The sequence below is a fragment of the Tiliqua scincoides genome, chromosome 10 (assembly GCF_035046505.1).
Source record: "Tiliqua scincoides isolate rTilSci1 chromosome 10, rTilSci1.hap2, whole genome shotgun sequence".
Taxonomy (NCBI): Eukaryota; Metazoa; Chordata; class Lepidosauria; order Squamata; family Scincidae; genus Tiliqua; species Tiliqua scincoides.
Genome location: NC_089830.1, coordinates 22,980,892 through 22,998,197, shown reverse-complemented (window position 1 = coordinate 22,998,197; position 17,306 = coordinate 22,980,892). Strand labels below are relative to the sequence as shown.

At 46.3% G+C, this 17,306-nt stretch overlaps 1 protein-coding gene across 1 annotated transcript in view; it reads left to right on the top strand.

Moving 5' to 3' along the window:
- Nucleotides 1-2,914: 2,914 nt before the first annotated feature.
- Nucleotides 2,915-17,306, top strand: part of LOC136661023 (sialic acid-binding Ig-like lectin 14) — a 35,209-nt gene continuing 20,817 nt past the window's right edge. Inside the window, exons 1-2 of the mRNA XM_066638044.1 lie at nucleotides 2,915-2,927; nucleotides 11,548-11,668. Coding sequence (XP_066494141.1) covers nucleotides 2,915-2,927; nucleotides 11,548-11,668 — 134 coding nt within the window. The remainder of the gene's footprint in view (nucleotides 2,928-11,547; nucleotides 11,669-17,306) is intronic.

Here is a 17,306-nt window from a genome sequence, read left to right as displayed (position 1 = left end):
CCAATTTTTCCACCATGCAATCTTGGTTTATCGTTGCAGGTTCCCATGCAGCTATGTTTATTTCTGGTTTCTGTGGGGCCTTGCTGGCAGCCTGTCTCTGTCTAATAGGCTTCTTCCTGTTCAGGTGAGTTGCTTTCCCTTTGCTGTCCAGATGTGCCTTTGCCTGGAACCACCCCACCACCTTCACTAGGGTTCCCAACAATCACTTACTTATTGTTACCCCAGCCATAACAGTCGTCTCTGGCTGGGGCAGGCCCATTCATATGCTGATACCCATATGCTATCCATCATCAATGTTGTACTCCACTATTTCCCTCCCCTCCACACTTCCTCTTTCAGTCCCTTCCCTGAGCTATCTCAGGCAAGTATCCAAGAGGAGCAGGACCCTGGCGTTACAGACTGCCTGAACTCTCATTAATCATACCACAAGGGAATGGAGCAGGAGAAAAGAGTGGTGGGCTAGAATGCCAGAGACACTCTAGCCTACCACTCTTCTGTTCTTTCTGTGATTGCACCTCCAACTCTCTACCTGTTGCTGCAATGTGGACACTCGCTGATCTGGAGTGGAGTGTCCACTGGAGTTGGGTGGTCCAGATTCCAGACCTTTCTCAACCATGAAATTCACTAGTTAATATCTTAGTTACTATCTTAGCCTAACCTACCTCACAAGGTTGTTGTGGAGATAAATTGTTGGGGGGGGGAGAATTATATATGTTGCCCTGAGCTCCCTGGAGGAAGCGCAGGCTAGAATTTCAACTAATAATTTTTTAAAAAGCATGCAAGCTTTACACTGTTTTATTCAATTGGGTTTTAGGTTTTATAAGAAGAAGAAAGTATCAACCAAAGCAGGCGTTCCGGAGCCCAGGGGTACTGTGAATGTAGAGCAGCCGAGTACCAAGAACCCAAGCCTGATATATGGCAATGTTTTCCTAGCTGTAAGCGTTGTAATTAATCTGTAAATGTGTGATTAATCTATGGAACTCCTTGCCACAGGATGTGGTGATGGCATTTGGCTTGGATGTCTTTCAAAGGAGGTTGAACAGATTGATGAATGAAAATTCCATCACAGGTTACAAACCGTGATGGATACGTGCTACTTCCTGGTTCTCGTAGAAGTAGGCTACTTCAGAAGGCCAGGTGCAAGTGAGGGCACCAGGATGCAGGTGTCTTGTTGTGTTGTGTGCTTCCTGAGGTATCTAGTGGGCCACTGTGAGTTACAGGAAGCTGGACTACATGGACCCTGGGCCTGATCCAGTAGGACAAAGAACTCATGTGCACCTGAGGAAGAGACAATATTTGGTGCGGCAAAGCGCTGTGTAAAATGGGGTGGTATTTGGTGTGCTGTCTCAGAGGCTGGGAGGTCTGGGGATAGCCCTTCCTTGTACACTGAGCAAACACACAAGCTAATTCCAGACTACTTAAACTGGCTTAGCTTTCAGCTTCCAGTTCTGCAGTCCAAATCAGTATTCATGTTAGAAATCTGCATTGAAAGAGTGGGGAAAACAATGTTCTTGCACCACTCTGATTATGACCATGTAACATCAGTAAGTAAGCCAGTAACATCTGGGCCAACCATTTTTAATCTTTACATTTATGTGGTCCCATTCAGTAAGAATTGTCAAAAGCAAGTATGTAAAGCCAACTGGTCGATTAAAAACCTTTTCCCCAACATTATTGGCAGCAACTGACCTCTTGCAAAGCTTATCTCTCGCAGAGCTTATCTCAGTTAATTTTGGAAAAGCTGTGTTTGCAAGAAACACTGATTCAAGTCTAGCAGCCCAGATCTTGCAACAGCGACCTTATGTGTCCAAACCTATAGGATGGCTATACTATCTTCGCACATCAGTGAGGCACTGAGTTCAAAGATTCTGCTTTAAGCCATTTTTGCCTGACCCACAGGTGTATGCATCTGATCCCTGTTGTGTATATGCATTGTTGGGCAGAAATGGTTTAAACATGATCTCACAGTGAATTTGCCACTTGAAAAATGGTGCGGTGGAAGAGAAGTACAGTTTTTCTCATTGCATTTTTCCCCCTTTCAGAATCCAAGAACTCCCCAGGTCGGCCAGCCCAAAGCAACTGCTAGAGAGATGAACTCTGGACCCAGCTTTACCCCCAGACCTCCCCGGCTGAGCGCAGAGGAACCAGGGGAATTACATTATGCAGCTCTGGAGTTCAACTTGAAAAACAGAGCGACTCCCACTCCGAGTGAGGACTCTGTAGAGTATTCAGAAGTCAGAGTGAAGTAAGACCAGCAAGCGTATCTCGATGTACCAGGAGGCAGTTACGTGGTGGTGAAGGGATCACCCTGGTGATCGTACAGGACTTATATTAATCCATTTTTGGATACCGTTTTCTCAAAGTGACTTCATCCCACCCCACTGAATGAGACAAAGGAAGTCTGAGGATATGCCAGTTACCAAGCAAAATGGAAGGAACATTCTAGCAACCAATTGGCTTACATTTCTCAGCCTGATTTCCATGCACCTACTGGCTGGGAAAGAAACGCTGGAAAAGAAAGGAGAAGCCACCTAAGGGGAGCACACCTAAAAATCCCATGAACAAAATCACTAAAAAATTGCCTGCCTGCTTGTCTCTGAACAATTGGTTGAGGGGCTGTGATGTCATGGAATGTTCACTACTAACAGGAAACTATCCACAAGAGGGTGTTCACCAATGGTGTGCAGACATCCAAAACTTTTGGTTTGAAAATCTTTTTTAAAAAAGTGTATTTTGTACAGCTCTGTTTTTGTAGTCAGTTGAGTAAATATCTGGATCTCTTGATGCCTGTGGTTATTTTAACTTTTTTAGGCTGTATTAGAAACTGCTGCAGTTTATATGTTGACTATCCTAATTTCTATTGCCCTTTTCACACACCAAGAATTCTATAGGTCTGCTCTCATGAGACCTTACGATGACCTTGCGAGGTAGGTTAGGAACAGAAGGGGGGCATTTGGATGCCTCTTTCAAGTCCAAACGAGGTCTGCGTGTTAAATTACTTGTGTAGTTATGGCTTGAGTATGTCCTGACTGCTCCATTCATCCCACCTCCCTTGTTAAGCTCCCTTATCACATGGGGTGACATGCACTGCAAAACCTATGGAAGTGGTTCAGATAAAAAGCTGGGCAAGAGAGAAACATGCGCATGCCATGAGCATGCACATAATGTAATGCATGGGGCCAATTCAAACTTGAAAGTAGCATCTAAACCAGCCCAGGGACTTGCCCAAGTCGACCCTATAAGCCAAACTGGCAAACCCTAGATTATCAGTTGCATCCAGCTGTGTTGGTTGGCTCACCGCCTCCTTTTTTCCCCAGGGGAGAAGCACATTGCCAAGATTTTAACGCTCTCTCCTTAAGCATCCTTTAGCCTTCATGTCATGCGCTCAGGGTGGTTAGCAGATGCTAAATGGGTTGATTTCTTCCCATCCTTTCAAAACACAAAGTGTAGTAGTTTGGTGTAGTGGTTTGAAAGTTGGAGGAGGCGTGAGAGGGGTGGCTTAGAGCATTGGTCTTCAACTTTTTCCTGCCATGACCTCAATAAATAAATATAATGTATGAGACCGGGAACCCACTGTCAATCCCACCCTCACCTGGGACCCCACCTAGCCACTCCCTGCCCTGTCACCACCCACTCCCTGCCCCTGTTAATGCCCTCCCAGCACTGTAACCAAATATTGTTAGAGAGGACAGAAATGTTACCATGAAGCCTGGCCCCAGTGAAAGCTATTTTAGCAGAACTGCTAAGAACCTGAACTGGACTGGGATACAATCTCCTGGTACCCGAAGAAGTACACCAGATGCCTCCCGCTTTACCTGGTGGTGCTCTAGTCCAGTGGTCTTCAACCTATTTTGTTCCCATAAGATGCCACAATCCCACAACCGAGGCTTCAGAACCCCACTGGGATCCTGACCCGAAGGTTGAAGAACACTGACTTAGAGCAAAAGAGGAAGTACAGATAAAAGTTATGAGTGCGAATGCTCTTTCTCTCCCCCCCTTCCTTTTTCAATTCAGGGAGTGGTGGGGGAGGAGGAATGATAGAAATGAGTCGGCAGACAAGAGGTGAGCACCCCCCCCCGCCAATCCTTAGCCTGAGGCAACAGTCTCAGTCTGCCTCATGGATGAGGCCTCACCTTCCTTATGAGGAAAGGCTACGGCGTTTGGGCCTCTTCAGCCTGGAAAAGAGGCGCCTGAGGGGGGACATGATTGAGACATACAAAATTATGCAGGGGATGGACAGAGTGGATAGGGAGATGCTCTTTACACTCTCACATAACACCAGAACCAGGGGACATCCACTAAAACTGAGTGTTGGAAGAGTTAGAACAGATAAGAGAAAATATTTCTTTACCCAGCATGTGGTTGGTCTGTGGAACTCTTTGCCACAGGATGTGGTGATGGTGACTGGCCTGGATGCCTTTAAAAGAGGATTGGACAAGTTTCTGGAGGAAAAATCCATTACGGGGTACAAGCCATGATGTGTATGCGCAACCTCCTGATTTTAGAAATGGGTTATGTCAGAATGCCAGATGCAAGGGAGGGCACCAGGATGCAGGTCTCTTGTTATCTGGTGTGCTCCTTGGGGCATTTGGTGAGATACAGGAAGCTGGACTAGATGGGCCTATGGCCTGATCCAGCGGAGCTGTTCTTATGTTCTTATGTTCTTATGGCCTTTTCTAAATTCCGTGTTTAAATTCCTGTTTTAAACAACTGCAAGGGTTTGGAAAGAAATGGACTAAAACTCTATATGAGGTGTAATAGTTTTCAACATAGGAAAAAGTGCTAAGAGGAAAAAAAAAAAAAGCATTCTAAGGCTGCAGTCCTATATACGTGTTCCTGGGAGTAAGTTCCATTGAACAGAAGCATTGTGCTGTAATAAGAGGCATTCAAAATTGAGTTTGTTGCTCTTGAATAGACTTAGATCTGCATTTCTCAAGGTTTGTCCTCTGCTGTACCACTTCACATGGTTCACCTATTCAAAGTACCACCAGAAGTAACTGGCGATGACAACATCGCCAATCACTTCTGGGTTGGGTGGCCAGATGCAACACCAGTAAGAGGCTCAGAGTGGGCGGGAGAGCTTTTTTGAGTGTGGAAAAGCATGCTATGGAGCTCTGCCCGCCGAGCCTCTTACCACTGTTTGTTGCATCGCATACCGGGTCTTGCTGCCAGGTGGCAAGTGTCCAGGGGTCCTGTGAGTACCAGCAGACACCACCTCAAGTACCACTGGTTGAGAAATGCTGGCTTAGATGGACATGTTGATGAGGGTGTCCTGATGAGTTCTTGCCCTCCAAAATGTATCACAGAGCTACTGACAGCAAGGAACTAGGCAAGTAGGGATAAAAGTATGTGCTTATACAGCAAGGCTTCACTTAAAGTTGTCAGTAGGTTCTTGGGAACAGCAACTTAAAGCAAACCAACGTATAATGAAACCAATTTTACCATACTCAGGCTCAATAACACTCAAGTGGTGGGTTTGCTGAGCAAAGCATTGTCACACCCAGAATGCTTTGCAGATACTACATGGCCCTCTGAGGTGCGAACAGGCCAAGGAAGTGGGTTGCAGGCCCTGTGCGACCCAGAAGTGGCTTCCTGTAGCCCTACATTGTGCAGCTGCGGAGGACTCATAGGCCAAACCAACTTTAAAACAAAACAATGTTGAACGAAACCATTTTCAGTGAGGACTTGCTGTACACTTGCATGCGCTCAGACCAGTGGTTCTCAAACATTTTAGTACCAGGGCCCACTTTTTAGGATAACCCACCAGCAGTGATGTCATTAACCTGGAAGTGAAGTGACATCATCAAGCAGGAGAATTTTTAACACCCCCATATGAAAAAAAATCAAATTAATTCATTTTGTGAGTAAATTAAAAATTTACAATAAGTTAAAAAATTTATTTAAAATAAAGAAATTAAGTCAAGAAGAACCCTTCTAACCCTCCCAAGAAGTTGCTAATCTGTTTTAAAAAAAATTCCCCAAACATCCCAAAGGTTGCAATTCAATCCATGCTTATCCAGGAGTAAACCCATTGACTATCATTGTTGAGAGCATATACATAGTAGCCGATTAAAAGGACAGACCGGTAGCATTTTCCCAAATGCAGTTACATGGCAGCATCAAGTCTGATATATTAAAAATAAAATACACATAGAAATGAATGGGGACCCACCTGAAATTGGCTTGCAACCCACCTAGCGGATCTCGACCCACAGTTTCAAAAGCACTGGTTTAGACGCTGTTCAGACACTCTGCTGAACACATGGAGGTCAGCTAGGGCTGCTCTGTGTGGTTCCCCCTCCTCCGCTGTGCATTTCGTGATGGCATAGAGACAGCGCCAATACGGTGATACTGAAATCCCATTGAAAGTGATTGATCAAGCTCACCATGGCTGGATTGGGACCCCTGTCTTTGTGGTTTGTCGATTCCTTGGAAGTTGCACCAATCACAAAGAATCTGCATTGCCTCTTGGGGAAGTCATAGAGTGTGGCGATAGTGAGAAGGAGCAGGGCCAGATTTCACAGAGTGAGGCAACGTCCTTGCTCAACACCACTTCCTTGAGCAGAAAATATCCACTAAGGGTTGGAGGGCAGGCCCTCTTTTGAAATGCTGGAGAGCAGACTTCTGAAAAATGTTTGTGACAAACAGTTCAAGCCCCTTCCAAGACTGGCACATTAGCCAAAGGCTACAGGGAGAATCAATGGTTCATGGTGTAGCTTTAGAAGCACCTTTTAGGAAGTTTGTCTCATTCAATGTTATGATTTAGTTGTGAATAAGCACACATGGGCCTAAGCTGTCATTCAGGCTCAGGGCAGAGGGATCCAAATGGTTGACTACTTTATATTCTATATTAGGGGTGGCCAGACTTGCTTAACGCAAGAGCCACATATGATAAACTTCAGAAATTTGAGAGGTGCAATATTTAAGCAGCATTTGCATTATTCAATATATTTACCCCCCATGAACATTAAACTTACGTTTTAATCCAGTGGACTCTCAATTTATACCTGGTAAGTAGTTATAAAGTTTGAACATTTCTTATTGACTTTTTGATATTGCGATGCAAAAAGGAGCTCAGCCAACATATTTCCGCCAGTCGCACATTATACGAGCCATGTTATTATATGAGCCACAGTTTGGCCACTCCTGCTCTATGTTCACACCATCTTTTTATTATTATATTTGCATTCTATCCACCCTCCTGGGGCTCAGAGAACCAAGGACAAAAACTGAAGGATCAAGAAAGACATGAGATGGTCTCTACCAGTGCGTAATCCCTTCTGTCTCCTTAGAAGAAAGAAGGGCCCAATCCTACCCAATTTTCCACTGTTGGTGCAGCCATGTCAATGGGGTGTGCATTGCATCTGGAGGAGTGGGGGAGGCAGTCACAGAGGCCTCCTCAAGGTATGGGAACACTTCTTCCCTTATCTCTGGTCTGCATTGCAGTTCCACCAATGTTGGAAAGGTGGATAGGATTGGGCCCTAAGTCTCAGTGAGTTCAATGAGGATTGTTAGAAACCCACTACTGCCCCCCCTCTCCCTCTCTCGTGTGTGTGTGTGTGTGTGTGTGTGTGTGTGTGTGTGTGTATTTAATGTTGTATCATTTTAAGCATACTATTCCCCTTAACTCTTGTTGTTTGATCTAGTTTAAAACAAACAAAATCCAAAAACTGCTGCAGGTTTGTGTTATGGATCCTGCCAGCAAGCTGTATAAAACCCTGTGAGATGGAAGTTGCCCAAATCCATCTGAAGCCTGAATGCAACAATCAAACTTCAACAGACACCACACACCTCAACTCCACCCCAGCCAAACCTGAAATGTTAAGGTCTGCATAATTATGTATAAATTGATTAGGCTAGATAGGGCTTGGATCAATGTCTAGCTAGTAATGACAGCTTATCCCCTACCAGGTGCAAAGCATCAGGTTGATTGGACTGGCCTGATATCTACTTGCTGCACGTACTCTAGTTGAAATGAGCTCATAGCTCGGCGTGGAATGTTAATGAACAGTTCAATTGTTCACAGGTGAAGAAAAATGGTGAGCTTACAAGATGTAGAGATAGGGGTGGAAGTAGGCATGGTTATCATCATAGCAGTTGAGGGTGAGGTGCAGTGTATGAAAAGAATTGGTGTGTATCTGCAAGAGGCTGTGAATTGGAAATGGACGTTGGCTTGGTACGGCAAACCCAAATATACATCTGTTGTTGGCAGCCTTCAGTCTCGAAAGACTATGGTATCGCGCTCTGAAAGGTGGTTCTGGAACAGCGTCTAGTGTGGCTGAAAAGGCCGATTCGGGAGTGACAATCCCGTCCACACCAGGAGCAAGTACAGTCTGTCCCTGGTCTGTCTCCCTGGCTATGGGCCTTCCTTCTTTGCCTCTTAGCCTCAGACTGTTGGCCAAGTGTCTCTTCAAACTGGGAGAGGCCATGCTGCATAGCCTACCTCCAAGTGGGCCGCTCAGAGGCCAGGGTTTCCCACTTGTTGAGGTCCACTCCTAAGGCCTTCAGATCCCTCTTGCAGATGTAATAATAATAATAATAATATACAGTATTTATATACCGCCTTTCTTGGTCTTTATTCAAGACTTTATTCAAGGCGGTTTACACAGGCAGGCTTATTAAATCCACGCAGGGATTTTTACAAATTGAAAGAAGGTTCTCTCTTTCAAGAACCACCACATTCAAGATGTTACACTCCGATCTGGTTTAACATTCTGGCCTCCATCCTCCCACGCTCCGAGCAGATGGAACAGCTCAGCTGCAGCTTGCCAGCTGCTTCAAGGTCGCACGGTGCCGGTGGCCTCGAACTGCTGACCTTGTGGATGTTAATCTTCAGGCAAATGGAGGCTCTACCCTCTAGACCAGACCTCCTGCCCTATGTCCTTGTATCACAGCTGCGGTCTACCTGTAGGGCGCTTTCCTTGCACGAGTTCTCCATAGAGGAGATCCTTTGGGATCCGCCCATCATCCATTCTCACGGCATGACCGAGCCAACGCAGGCGTCTCTGTTTCAGCAGTGCATACATGCTAGGGATTCCAGCTCGTTCCAGGACTGTGTTGTTTGGAACTTTGTCCTGGCAGGTGATGCCGAGGATGCGTCAGAGGCAGCACATGTGGAAAGCGTTCAGTTTCCTCTCCTGTTGTGAGCGAAGAGTCCATGACTCGCTGCAGTACAGAAGTGTACTCAGGACGCAAGCTCTGTAGACCTGGATCTTGGTATGTTCCGTCAGCTTCTTGTTGCTGTATACATCTGTATATAGAAGGGATTCCACTTGTCCCTTAAAGTTGTGTAATGGATTGGTGTAGTATAGTGACAAAGAGTCTGAGAACTTCACAGGTCCAGATCTTGACTCTACCATGTACTCACTGAATGTCCTTGTTCAACTCTTGACCTCAACTCCCCAGCCCCTTCATGCTTTCACTAAAGATTATGTTTTTGCCACCTGCTGGCAAGTGATAACCCAGAAGATGAGGGGGAGGGCAATGTTACATAACCCCCCCCCCCCATCCAAAACACTGAGCACCTGTAGGTAAGCTGGACTGGGTGGCACCCACTCCAGGATGCTTCTGATAAGCTTGGAGCCTTAGGTTGCAATTCTGTGTGCACTAACTGAATACAGTGGAACTTCTGAGTAAACATGCAGAGGCTTGGGCTTATTTTAGTAAAAGAACTTACAAACAGGGGTGATGTATTGCTGGGCTTTTCTATGCATATCTGCTTCATTCTGAAGTAAGCCCCATTCTGCTTATCCCCAAGGGAGTGTACATAGAATTGCAACCCTTGTGTGCAAAGCATGCCACTTGCATTATCTTGCTATCCTTACAACACCCTGGTGTGGTAATTATTATTAAGCCCATACTGCAGATAGGGAAGACTGAGGCTGAGGGAGGGGCATGCCTACAGTCTATTAGTCAGTTCATGAGCAGAGGTACCATTCAAACCAGGGTAGTCCTGATTGGCAGCTCAGTCTCTGAGCGCTCTGTTCGCTCTTCATCACTTTTCCTGCAAAGCTCAAAGTGACTTTGCCAAGTCATTGCTGCGCATCACTGAAAAAAAAACCTTAAAATTAGACATTGAAAATTGGACGTTGAAAATTGCAACCTAATCACCACCCAATAATAACAGCATCAGCTGCAAAAGTAGCATCATTTAAAAACAGAATTTGCATTAAAAGCTCGAGCGTGTGAAGTTAGAAAGGCTTTATCCTCTGGCTGAGCAATAGAAGAGAGGAAGATCAATGGAGCTTGGGAAGCTGCTCTGCCCTGATGATGGTAACCCTGTAAAAACCTTTCTCTTTATTCTTTAGAACAGCGGTCTTCAACCTTCTTTGTACCACGGGCCCAATAAATAAAGTATGAGACTGGGGACCTACTGCCGATTCCGCCCCCCCCTCCCAGGACCTGATCTGCGCACCCCCTGACCTGCTTTCTCCACCTCTTGTGACTTCACAACAACCATGTGAGATACCAGCCTGAGCAGGGCCAGCCTTAGGAACTGTGGGGCAAGGCAGCAAGAAGAGGCTGTGCAGGATTATATCAAGAACTCAGTTTTGATCAGGCAGTCCTGCTGCTGGAATAGAACCAAGCCCTCTCTTGCTCAAGCTTTGAAAGGTTGCTGCAACCCCCCCCCCCCCCAGCCATGAGACTTCGTAATCCCATTGGGGTCATGACCCACAGACTGAAAAACACTAGTTTAGAATACATACTGCTTTTCAACCACCGCCCCAAAGGCCCCAGAGCTGCTTAAGGGCTCAATCCTATCCAATTTTCCAGTGCCGGTGCAGCTGTGCCAATGGGGCGTGCATTGCATCCTGTGACGGAGAGGCAGCCACAGAGGCCTCCTTAAGGTATGGGAACATTTGTTTCCTTACCGTGGGGTTGCACTGTGGCTGCACCGGTGCTGGAAAATTGGATAGGTTTGGACCCTAAGTTGCCCAATAGTCAGAGGACAATTCTTGGTCCCAAAGGTGGCTCGGAATCATGGGAGGTACTTCCAACAGGCACAGGAAAAGATGCTGTGCTGGGAGGTAGAGCAGGGCCATCTCTAGCCCATATGGCACCTTTATGCACATTAGGACAACGCACCCTGTCCTCCCTACTGGAAATGACTTTCTATCAGTATTCTTCTTCCTTCTTCTGTGAATGATGCTTCCTTGAATGTGACACCCTTGTCCAGTGCAGTGGCATTGCAGGGCCTGATGTCAGTCAGAGCAGTGACGTAATGACATCATCATGTCACCAACAAACTTCCGGTTTGCCTCAGTGCCTGCCCACTGCCACCACCCTCTTCACCCGTGAGCATACTGGGCCTGCACCATAGGTGCACTGGGAGGGGTGGGGTAGGGCAGCTATAGTGATTTTCAGACATTGTTGCAGCCACTACTAAGTGGGAATTGCCTTATGGAGAGCCCTGCCTCCAGCCACCCTTCTTTGCTGGTCACAGCCCGCCCCATATTTCCTCATTCACAGTGAACTGATGTGGCAATTGAGCTACGACTGTTGGAGAAGCAGGGGATAAAAGACACTCTCACTTCCGCTTTTCACCAGATAAATTTCCTGATAACTTTGGTCTCCTGCATTGCCACAGTGGTAAGAAGACAGCAAAGAAGGCACGTTGGTACCGAGACTCCAAGAGGGTTCAGACACATGCTCTTGCCATCCGGAACGGGTAAGGTTTATTCTTCTTAATGCTGGGCATCGTCTGGTCAAAGTGGAGGATGTTAAGGCTGCCACCTTAGGCACATTTTCCTTGGAGTAATCCTCATTGATCAGAATGGGACTTGCTTCTGAGTAAGCATTAGCAGGCTGGTACTGGAAGTACTGCTGACTTTAACTGCTTCGGAACTCAAAAAGACTTTCAGGAAATTAACTCTGGTGTACTGTCCTTTTATTGCTATTTTGCTTCCCCTCTACATTTCTTCAGTTTGGTCAAATGGATGGGATCTCTCCAACCTCCTTAGTTATTCAGGAACATCCTGGTTATGTGACTTGTCTTACATTATGAGATGGAGGGGGGGGGGGGCGATTCCATGACATTTTCTGTTCTCTCACTTGAGATACTTTCAGCTGCGGTTTGGTTTTTTGTCTTCTCAAGCCCTTGGGATTAGCAAGTGCAGGCTTTGGAATAGTGGAAGACATAGTGGAAATGGAAAAGGTGCAAAAGAGAGCGACTAAGATGATTACGGGGCTGGGGCACCTTCCTTATGAGGATAGGCTACGGCGTTTGGGCCTCTTCAGCCTAGAAAAGAGACGCCTGAGGGGGGACATGATTGAGACATACAAAATTATGCAGGGGATGGACAGAGTGGATAGGGAGATGCTCTTTACACTCTCACATAACACCAGAACCAGGGGACATCCACTAAAATTGAGTGTTAGGCGGGTTAGGACAGACAAAAGAAAATGTTTCTTTACTCAGCGTGTGGTCGGTCTGTGGAACTCCTTGCCACAGGATGTGGTGCTGGTGTCTAGCCTAGACGCCTTTAAAAGGGGATTGGACAAGTTTCAAGATTGGACAAGAGGAAAAATCCATTACGGGGTACAAGCCATGATGTGTATGCGCAACCTCCTGATTTTAGAAATGGGTTATGTCAGAATGCCAGATGCAAGGGAGGGCACCAGGATGAGGTCTCTTGTTATCTGGTGTGCTCCCTGGGGCATTTGGTGGGCCGCTGTGAGATACAGGAAGCTGGACTAGATGGGCCTATGGCCTGATCCAGTGGGGCTGTTCTTATGTTCTTAACTACAATTCCCAGGAGGCCTTGCAGGTCTCTTGTTATCTGGTGTGCTCCCTGGGGCATTTGGTGGGCCGCTGTGAGATACAGGAAGCTGGACTAGATGGGCCTATGGCCTGATCCAGTGGGGTTGTTCTTATGTTCTTTTGGAATGACACAGGAGTCTGCATCATGGAGAGTGCTGAAGCGTTCTGTGTAACTCTGAAACACAGACAAATTGAGTATTTACAAATTGGTCCATACAGGCCTTAATGTACCTGATTCTCATCTTGGCCTTATGTCAGCTTAGTCCAAGCACTCTGACTTAATGGGCTTGCTTATCTGACAACGGAGAGGTGATTGACATACAGAATGGATACACTGGATTCCCTTAGTGCTCCTACTGGATGTTAAGGGAGGAAAGGCACATGGATTCTACTGTGCGGCCAGGGTGTGGAAAGTCCCCTCTGGCAACAAATAGGGGATGTGTCAGAGTTGCCCCCCCCCATCTCTGCTGCAGCAACACAGAGCCAGTGGTCCACCAGTGTAGCCCGCCCAACCCTGCAGGTGGCTCCACTCTAGCCCATCTCTAGAGGCAGAAATCCTTCCCTTTGCTTCTGGGGGCTGCAGCCCGCTTCCTCCTTGGCAACTCAGCAGAGATGTAGGAGCTGTTGCGCCTCACTCACCTACCAAGCAGCCGGGTGAATGCGCATGTGTGTGTGTGTGTGGGGGTGGGGGGGGGAATGGCAAACAGTGTTTGGTGATCTGCTTCAGGCATCAAAATGGCCCAGGACTACCATTCTTCTTAGAAGCCAGGGGGGCCGAAAAGACACATAATCTGTCATAAAGAGATTAATCTGCAAATCAACCTTTGGAAGTGTTGTCTTGATTTGGAAATGAGGAATATTCATCCCGATACTTGAACTGTGGACCAGTGGCATCCCTAAGGGGGTGCAGGGGGTGCGGGTCGCACTGGATGATGTCCACATGGGGGTGACATCACTGCTGGCCAAATCATTTAACATCTTGATATTTTCAATTAATACCATCATGTTATATATCATTCGATGTGTAATTTCATGCAGAATACAGTGAAACAAACCACACTGGAATATATCTATTCTATCAAAAGTTATAGCCAAAAAACCAGCAGGGTGGGGCAATCACCATGCCCACTGCCCAGGGCGTTGCCACGTCCATTGCATGGGAGGAGGTCCATCATGGGGGTGATTGCGCTGGCTTCCCGCACTGGGCCACACAAACCCTAGTGTCGCCACTAATGTGGACCTAAGATATATCTGACTTTCATGTTCAGTTTGTAAATTTCTTTTTGCATAAGAACTAAGCTTTTGTTCACCTGAACCTTTGTGTAGTCACTTTTCAACTGGGTTTTGTGTTGTGGGGAACATTCTTTGGAAGCTTATGGGGGGAAGTGTTCAATGAGATCTATAATGGTGAGTGCATTATGTTGGAAGCAGGAAACCCGCCAGAGAAGCAGTTGGCCCTCTGGATGGTGAAGGAGGGAAAGGGGAGATAAAAGGAGATTTAGAGATGGCAGAAAAATTAAATGAGTTCTTTGCATCTGTCTTCATGGTGGAAGACCTCGGGCAGATAGCACTGTCCCAAACGGTCCCTCCTGACCAAGGAATTAAATCAGATGGAGGTTAAAAGAGAAGATGCTTCAGATTTAATTGATAAGTTAAAGATCAATAAGTCACCGGGACCTGATGGCATCCACCCAAGTGTTATTAAGGAATTGAAGAATGGAGTTGCTGATCTCTTGACTAAAATATGCAACTTGTCCCTCAAAACAGCCATGGTGCCAGAAGATTGGAGGATAGCAAATGTCACACCGATCTTTAAAAAGGGAAAGAGGGGGGACCCGGGAAACTATAGGCCGTTCAGCCTAACATCTATACCGGTTAAGATGGTGGAATGCCTCATCAAAGATAGAATCTCAAAACACATAGACAAACAAGCCTTGCTGAGGGAGAATCAGTATGGCTTCTGTAAGGGTAAGTCTTGCCTCATGAACCTTTTAGAATTCTTTGAAAAGGTCAACAGGCATGTGGATGCGGAAGAACCCGTAGACATTATATATCTGGACTTTCAGAAGGCGTTCGACACGGTCCCTCACCAAAGGCTACTGAGAAAACTCCACAGTCAGGGAATTAGAGGGCAGGTCCTCTCCTGGACTGAGAACTGGTTGAAGGCCAGGAAACAGAGAGTGGGTGTCAATGGGCAATGGTGTCAGTGGGTGTCAGTGGGAGAGAGGTGAAAAGCGGTGTGCCCCAAGGATCTGTCCTGGGACCTGTGCTTTTCAACCTCTTCATAAATGACCTGGAGACAGGGTTGAACAGTGAGGTGGCAAAGTTTGCAGACGACACCAAACTTTTCCGAGTGGTGAAGACCAGAAGTGATTGTGAGGAGCTCCAGAAGGATCTCTCCAAACTGGCAGAATGGGCAGCAAAATGGCAGATGCGCTTTAATGTCAGTAAGTGTAAAGTCATGCACATTGGGGCAAAAAATTAACACTTCACATATAGGCTGTTGGGTTCTGAGCTGTCTGTGACAGATCAGGAGAGAGATCTTGTGGTGGTGGTGGACAATGAAAGTGTCGACCCAATGTGCGGTGGCAGTAAAGAAGGCCAATTCTATGCTTGGGATCATTAGAAAAGGTATTGAGAACAAAACGGCTAATATTAAAATGCCGTTGTACAAATCAATGGTAAGGCTACACCTAGATTATTGTGTCCAGTTCTGGTCGCCACATCTCAAAAAAGACATAGTGGAAATGGAAAAGGTGCAAAAGAGAGCAATTAAGATGATTACTGGGCTGGGGCACCTTCCTTATGAGGAAAGGCTACAGTGTTTGGGCCTCTTCAGTCTAGAAGAAAGATGCCTGAGGGGGGACATGATTGAGACATACAAAATTATGCATGGGAAGGATAAAGTGGATAGAGTGATGCTCTTTACACTCTCATATAAAACCAGAACCAGGGGACATCCACTAAAATTGAGTGTTGGGAGAGTTAGGACAAACAAAAGAAAATATTTCTTTACTCAGCGTGTGGTTGATCTGTGGAACTCCTTGCCGCAGGATGTGGTGACGGCATCTGGCCTGGATGCCTTTGAAAGGGGATTGGACAAGTTTCTGGAGGAAAAATCCATTACGGGTTACAAGCCATGATGTGTATGTTCAACCTCCTGATTTTAGAAATGGGCTATGTCAGAATGCCAGATGCAAGGGAGGGCACCAGGATGCAGGTCTCTTGTGATCTGGTGTGCTCCCCGGGGCATTTGGTGGGCCACTGTGAGATACAGGAAGCTGGACTAGATGGACCTATGGCCTGATCCAGTGGGGCTGTTCTTATGTTCTTAATTTCTCTAAAGACATTCCCCACCTAGTACTAAACTTGCCCACCTAGCACTGAAGGAAACGTTTGTTTACACAGTGTGTGATTAATTTGTGGAACTCCTTGCCACAGGATGTTATGAAACCTGGCCTAGATGTCTTCAAAAGGGGGTTGGACAGACCAGTGGAGGAACCTGTGACGGAGTTCCATCATAGGTTACAAGTTATGATGACTGTATGCACACTCCAGGTTTTAGAATTAGCTTATTTCCGAATGCCAGATGTAAGGGAATGGCAACCGGATGCAGGTAACTTGTTGTCTTGGGTGCACCCTGAGGCATCTGGTGAACCACTCTGAGAAACAAGAAGCTGGACTAGATGCTCCTTGGCCTGATCCTGCAGGGCTATTAGGTTCCCCTGCTGCTGAGAGTCTGACAGTTTCAGGGTGAATAATACTGTCATTGACCATATTGAACTGTGGACCTAGAAGTATTCTTTAAACGTGGACTCTAACTAAGCCACTTGAAAAAAAACACACACATTTATGTGTCTTGTAAAATCATAAGTTCCTTATGAATATTAGAAAGAAGTGATTCTCGTAAACCAGCACCAAAGGTGGAACTCATTGAGGAAGCCTGTGTAGTGGGAAGAGGATTTTGACGTACTAGAGTTCTTTCTCTGCTTCTTTGTGGGGAAGTAGTGAGCAACCACAAGAATGTGGAGAGCCAGATCAAGCTTATCTTGGACCAAATTGGGCCCAACAGGGCAGGGGAAGAGAGCTGGCTTTCTGCAAAGAAAGATTCACAGAGTTGGGAGGCACCTTGGAGGGCATCTAGTCCGACCCCTTGCTTAGTACAAGCAAGTGGTACAGGTGGCTGTCCAGCTTCTGTTTGAAAACCTCCACCAAGTGAAAGTCTATGTCTGCATGAAGCAGACGCATCCAGCACTGACAGCTCTTATAGTTGAGACATTATTCCTCCACTCTAGTCTCAAAGAACTTCCCTCTAGTGTAGCATTTTGGTGCTACTTGAGGAGCAGCTTGAGATGCTGCGTTGGTGTGGCAGAGAAGCCATAGCAAGAATTAGACAACAGACACAGGTTTCAGAGAGGTTGAAAGTGCTGGAAGCAGGAGCAGGAATGAAATCAAGGGAGAAGTGAAGTCTCCCAGCTCCTGACCCAGCTTTTTATTAAGTCTCAAAACACATGATATACGGTTACGTAATAGGGAAATTTCCACA